The following is a 6,531-nucleotide window of genomic DNA, read 5'->3' as shown; positions in this document are numbered from 1 at the left end:
TTAGGATTCAGAGTAGTAGAGGATAATTATATGATTTTACATGGCCAGGTTTAGGATTTAGAATAGTGGAGGATACTTACATGATTTTATAAGGATATGAAGTTTTATTATTTTTTTTTTATAAAAATTAAAGTGAAACATCCGTTTTTTTTTTTTTTTTGTTTTTGACGAATTGAAAAAAAATAAAGACAAAAACAAAACGTTCTTTGATTTTTTTAATTAGAGACGTCTTTTTAATTTTTCCCATGTTTAGTCCCTTCAAGCAAAGCACAATCCAGGCCGAAAAGACCAAGTCACTTCTATTTTTGGGCCGTGAGCCTGTTTACTGCGACGCAACTTGATGATTCTTTTGGGAATGCTGGGTTCGATCCAATTGCCGCCCTCCCTCGTCCGTCGCATTTCCGGCGGCGGCGCTCGCCATGCCATTGTCCTGCCTACGTCCCACCTACGTCCCATCAACGACCGCTTCGAGCTCTCCCTCATCCTCCCTTCTTCTTAGGTTAATACGATCCTCTTCCTCTTCCATCCTCTTCCGACGATCTGTCACCGCATCCTCCTGCTTCACCAACATAGGTAGATCCCTTTGCAGCGCCGCCGGCCGCATAGCGGATTTGATCAAAATACTGGCTCCTCTCGACCAGGTCTTCCGCAGCGACTCCCGTGCTAGATTTTACGTCAATTCGCTCAGGAAATGCCTCCGTTTCGGGGATCATCGCACGGTTGGCTCGCTCCATGCGCGCTTGATCTCTCGCGGATTCGAATCCGATCTCCTATTGTCCAATGTCTTGATGGATATGTACGCAAAACTTGAGCTGATGAATAGTTGCTCCAAACTGTTCGATGGAATGAACGAAAGAGATTTGATCTCCTGGTGTACCCTGATATCTGGCTTCGTGCGCGATGGAGCTAGTTTTCAGGCCTATAGCGCGTTCCGGCAGATGCTAAGGATCGGTTGGATTCCTAACCATTTTGTGGTGTCTTCGGTTTTGAACGCGTGTTCTACCTTGGGAATTCTTCAACCAGGACTCCTCGTTCATGGGTTCATTGTTAAGAGCGGTTTGGGATTTGATAGGTTTGTGGAGGTTGGGCTTGTCAATTTGTATGCTAGATATGGGGATTTGGATTGCGCACTGAAGTTGTTCTATGAAATTCCTGTGAAGAACCTGGTCACTTGGAACGCTATGATCTCTGGCTATTTTTTGAATGGTTTCCTTATCCAGGCAGTGGAGCTCTGCAGGGATGTGTGCCGTGTTGGGTTTGTCATGGACTCAGTAACATTGAGAGTTGTCATGGCTGCTGCATCAGCCTTGCAGAATTTGGAGCTTTGCCAGAACCTTCATGTGTACTCCATTAAAGTTGGCCTGGATTCTGATAGCTTTGTTGTTGTTGAACTTGTGAAGTTGTTGACCGAGCTTGGGGATGTAGATTACATGCGCAAGCTTCACAGAAAGATTAAAAGACCAGATGTCTCCTTGTATTCTTTACTTATTTCAGGGTATCATTTTTGTGGTTGCAGAGAGGAGGCTGTGAATCTTGCTGAAGAACTTCTTAACTTGAATGCGAGTATGAAAGAAGGAGCTTTTGTCAATGTTTTAAGACTATGCTTTTGCAAAGAGGAGGGAACTCAGGTTCATGCAAAGATCTTGAAAACTGGTCATTTGTCTTATCTTTCAGTGGGAAATGCTTTGATTTCATTGTATGCAAGGTTTGGAGATTTGTTTAATGCCAAACTAGCATTTGATAACATGAGAGCTCATGATGTTGTCTCATGGACAGCAATCATGGCAGGACTTGTTCAAAATTTACTATTCTTTGAAGCTATTGAGGTTTTCTCTTCTTTTCGAAGTACTGGAAAACTTTTGGACAATCAATGTCTAGTAACATCTATAAATGCCTGTACTGGCCTTAGAGATGTAGTCATTGGCAGTCAGATTCATTGTCTAGCTCTAAAGCATGGACTTGGACTTTGCAACTACATGAATGCATCTATGATCGATATGTATGCTAAACTTGGATACATTAGCAGTTCTGCAAGGCTCTTTTCCTACTTACTGCCACCTCATAGTCCAATTCTCATAAATGTAATGCTTTCTGGCTATTGTTGGAACTCTCAACCAGAGAAAGCTATTGACCTTTTTGGTAGGGAATACCGGTTGGGCTTTGTCCCTGATCGCTTCAGCTATTCTACTATTCTTAGTGCTTGCGCCAATGTGCAATTTAAGAAGGTGGGTGAGCAATTTCATTGTTGCACAGTCAAGACTGGCTTTGAGCTCTCTGATGTTGTCGTTGGAAATGCAATTATAAACCTTTATGTTAAATGTGAGTGCATGGCCAGTGCTTGCAAATTCTTTTACAATATGAAAAATTGGAATGCTTATTCATGCATGGCATTGATGCTGGGCTACATTGAGAATGGAAGAAGTGAATCTCAGAAAGTGTACTCTCAGATGCAGCAAAGTGGTTTGCAATCAGAACCAATTTCTTTTGCCAGAGTTGCAGTTGATCTTGGTCGACAGATCCATGGCATCATTGTCAAGATTGGCCTGGATTCAGATGCCAACATCAGAGATGCATTTGTAGGAGCTTATGAAAAATCTTTAAATGCTGACAAATTAAAGGAAGCTTCTGATTTTATGTCAGAAAGGGAAGATGAGAAGCAAGACTACGTATTTGCTGGGTTCATAGAGAATGCTAATGCGGGGTGGAATCTTAAAGCTTTTGGTCTATATAATGTGGACAAGTTGCGAAAGGGTACATATTCATCTGAACGTTGGCTGAACTATTACTCTGATGATAATTATGGTTCTCAGATGCATGAAAATCATGCTCCTCTACATATGATGAACAAAGGTTTTATCTGTGACGAACCAAAGGGGTCTTTGGTTGATGCTCATACAAAATACACTATACATGATAATAATTCAGGTGTGCTCCAGGATATATTGGGAAGCAAAGTCGTTTTGTCAAACCTTTATGACTCTCACCAATCTTCTGACTTACGTGAATTGATAAGAGTGGAAAGTGCTCATGACCGGACTACTATGCTTGTTTTGCTAGGTCAAAGCCAGTTGGGAATTTTGGATGAAAGAATGGACTATTTTGTGTCTGCCAAGAAAACACTGGATGGTGGCAATGGAAGGGTGCCATGCACAGGTTGACATGGGAGATTGCCGAAAAATTAGATTGCTGTTGTGGCAATTCTTCCATAGTAGCTTACTAGTGGCAGAGAACACAAATGCAGCAGCTCTAGTTTGAGCCTTGATCGTACAAGCACAGCAGCTCCACTTTGAGCCTTAATTGTGTCTTAAAAAGATAGTACACATCAAATTAATACAGGTGCATTGATCCCAGGATACATCTGTCGCATTAGGTTCAGAAACTTATGCTGAACCTATGCCAGCTTACATCAAGAGGATGTTGTGCCAGGATCCACGAATGGTGATTAAATTAAGTTATCCAGTCAATACTCCTACAGGTTTGTTTTTTGGGAGCTTATCTGCTTTGCTATAACGTTGGGAGAAATTCAAGAAGTAATAAACAACAAGGGTTAGGCCTAATTTGCTCCTACTAAAATGAATGGCATTTGACTGTATTTCCAGGAGGTTAAATTATATTGGCACTCCAAGTGGAAACCCAAATGGTAATGTTTGAGATACAAGCCAATTAGATTAAATTCTTCTATCCAGGTTGTAGTTTGTAACTAATTAAGCACCTTATGATTACAGATTTCTACAGCATTAGTGATTCAGAGGTGGGTGGATTCAGGAAATTATTTCGTTGGTTGTAGTATGACCCAAAAGAAAGAATCTCCGAAGGTACAATACACAGAATTCTGAAATGCTTGATACTTTGCATAGTGTTCTGTTTCTTTTTCTTCTTCTTTTTTTAGCACGGATGACATTTAAAATGAGAATTTAGTCTTTACAATAAAATATAGGCATTTAATTGCAACATAATTGACATGTTTTGGCTTGTTTAATGTTTGTGCATATAGGATCAATATCTGGATGATAAGAAAAGGATTAGGTTGAGAATTCTAATTTTGCAAATAGATAGAAGGATAGTGTCTTGAAGTTTGAAGTAACAAGAAGTATTTCTTGTAGTCATATCAACTTATTCTTACTGGTATTATTAGCAGTGTAGTGTTACCGAATCAAAAGTTTTTTTATGGCACCAGGGAGATTAAGCTTGAAAATTCTGGCTCTGCTAGCTATATTTCAGCTTATGGTTGGTCGTCCTCACATTGATATCTTTTTTGCAAAGTCGATTAGTCTTTTCAAGCCTTACCTTGCTCTTGAGCTAAATATTGAGCAGAAATATGGAATTAGGTCCTTTAAATTTGAGAATTTTGATGTGATATGAAGGCAAAAAGATGTTTTCAACATGATCTTTATGGAGTGAATCATAGGCCACCTTTTTAGAATTGGTTTCCCTCATCATCCACTTTAGTTGAATAAGAATTGGCTCTTTAGCATCAAAGAGGCCCTTGTGCTATCTGTGCTGCACCAGTAATGTCACAAATAGATGACACTTTTTTCATTATGTTTAAGAAGAAACACTAGAGAGGATGCTCCCTTTAGCTACATAGTTTGCTTGATTGAACCATAATTTTTTTTGCAAGTTTGAAACCCATATATAGGCAGCATGATTCACCTGGCAGATTGTCATACTATCCCTATGCAATATGTGATAAACAAAATTTTCTAGATTGTATCTTCATAAATAAAAGAATTTTAATGTGTAATCAAAATATTTTACATTCTCTTCATTTACTACAGAATTAATAATAAAATCAAAATTGGTGCCTTAGTTTCAACATTCAGGAATAAACAAAATATGTTGTGCTTCAAAATATGACGCACTTAGACAGCATCACTAATATATTATTGTGCAAATTTTTTAAAATTCTTTAGAAAGTAATTTATCTAACAAAATAGTATTGATTGTCCTTGCTACTATCATCAAATTTCTGTAAGTCATCAAACTCCTGTGATTCTATTTGAATCCAACTTTATGATTCATTATTTATGTTGCTACCAAGCGTGATGCAGATGTGGCCTCTTTCTTTAAGTCATCAAATTAGGTTTCCTTTGTACTCATTTGTTCTTTGTCAGATTCCCTTACTTTCCTCTTTTCCATCATTTTTGTATTTTTATTCATTGAAGTTATGCTAGACCTACTGTACCAATTAAACCACTTTAAATGTGGGCATGCACATTGCCATTGTGATCTTTGATTTTGACTGCATATTTGTCCCATTATAAAACAATGTGAAGTAACTTTATACCCATATGGAGCCACCTTAAACGCTTTCTAAAGCAATGCTCTTTCCTTCCGACTTTTTGAACTTCAGGCAATAACCCCATGACTACCAACCACAAACAGTTCCTCATTGAGCGCGAGGACAGAACTCGACAAAAATCCAACTTTGGATATGAGAAATCGGCAGTGATATTGCATGGGCGTGACAACTGAGCCCATCTCTACTGCCCACTCTGTCTTCTCATCAAGATCGATGGAGCCTTCTCCAAAACCTCTCAGCTGATACACTTCTGATGTATATTGTGGAGAAGCAAAATAATTAGAGGTGTCGATCCAACCATGCCATCTCAGTGATGCAGCCGACATGGCCTATTAATAAATGGGATGTGTTGTCTAAATATATTGCTCATTCAATCAAAATATCAGTGAGATCAATTTGATGTCGCTTGGTCTGAATGAAATGACTCCCCCACTATTTCAGAGTAAGCAAAACGCAAATGAAGTGAAAGAAGCGCACCACTCTGATTTGATGCTTACGTTTACCCCGAAGTGAGAATAGGTGAGAGAGCAGATTACATGTGAATCGAGATATTATCCAATTAAGGTGGAGGCTAGCAGATTAGTGTAAAAGGAAGAGAAAGATAAAAGATGAACAGGAATTTTAATTATTTCTTCTTCCAATTTGTGATTGAGTATGATCCATCTTTCTACTATTTGAGCCTCCAGGTAAATCTGTAAATGGGGTGTATTTGCTACGAGTGACAGAAATTATAAATTAATATGAAATCAATCCATTTCTACGCAACTGGACAATCTGACTTGACTTGATTCATCCACCTAACTCCATGATTGATATGCTACTCCAAAGATATTGAGTTGTTTTGATTGCTATCCTTTTCATTCGAGTAAATCTTTAAACCGGACCATTTGTTCATTTGTATTCAACCAAATTACTTCTCATTATAATTCAGCCATGACTGTTGATTCAACCAAAATACCTGTTTAATTCGGTTGGAATTGTTTTTTTTTAATAATTATTTTGATTTTAATCCGCCATGACTGCTTCACTAAGCAACTTAATAAAATTATTTTAGCCTCCACGGATGCCCAGTTAATTATAGAGTGACATATTTATCATGAAAGACATTTAGGGTGAACTTAATCATTTTTTACTATAATTAATAAAATTATTTTATAAATAACTAAATTAAATGTGCATTGATTTTTTGATAGAAAAATTAAATCATTAGGAATAAATGATCATTTTTA

At 38.0% G+C, this 6,531-nt stretch overlaps 1 protein-coding gene across 2 annotated transcripts; it reads left to right on the top strand.

Moving 5' to 3' along the window:
• The first annotated feature begins 339 nt into the window (after positions 1 to 339).
• LOC121981889 (pentatricopeptide repeat-containing protein At3g20730-like) lies at positions 340 to 6,052 on the top strand. 2 transcript variants are annotated; one of them, XM_042534660.1, is made up of 4 exons: positions 340 to 3,475; positions 3,600 to 3,640; positions 3,726 to 3,815; positions 5,354 to 6,052. In XM_042534660.1, the coding sequence occupies exon 1, from the start codon at positions 420 to 422 to the stop codon at positions 3,156 to 3,158; it is 2,739 nt and encodes a 912-aa protein (XP_042390594.1). In that variant the 5' UTR covers positions 340 to 419; the 3' UTR covers positions 3,159 to 3,475; positions 3,600 to 3,640; positions 3,726 to 3,815; positions 5,354 to 6,052. The 2 variants fall into 2 exon arrangements, with proteins under 2 accessions (XP_042390594.1, XP_042390593.1); XM_042534659.1 differs by having other exon boundaries at positions 340 to 3,640.
• Positions 6,053 to 6,531: the final 479 nt, after the last annotated feature.

Source organism: Zingiber officinale, chromosome 5A (genome assembly GCF_018446385.1).
Source record: "Zingiber officinale cultivar Zhangliang chromosome 5A, Zo_v1.1, whole genome shotgun sequence".
Taxonomy (NCBI): domain Eukaryota; kingdom Viridiplantae; phylum Streptophyta; class Magnoliopsida; order Zingiberales; family Zingiberaceae; genus Zingiber; species Zingiber officinale.
This window is presented reverse-complemented; position numbering and strand designations above follow the sequence as displayed.

What these genes read in the sequence shown, in the direction of transcription:
- LOC121981889 (XM_042534660.1), top strand. Translation starts at nt 420, where the DNA reads ATGCCATTGTCCTGCCTACGTCCCACCTACGTCCCATCAACGACCGCT.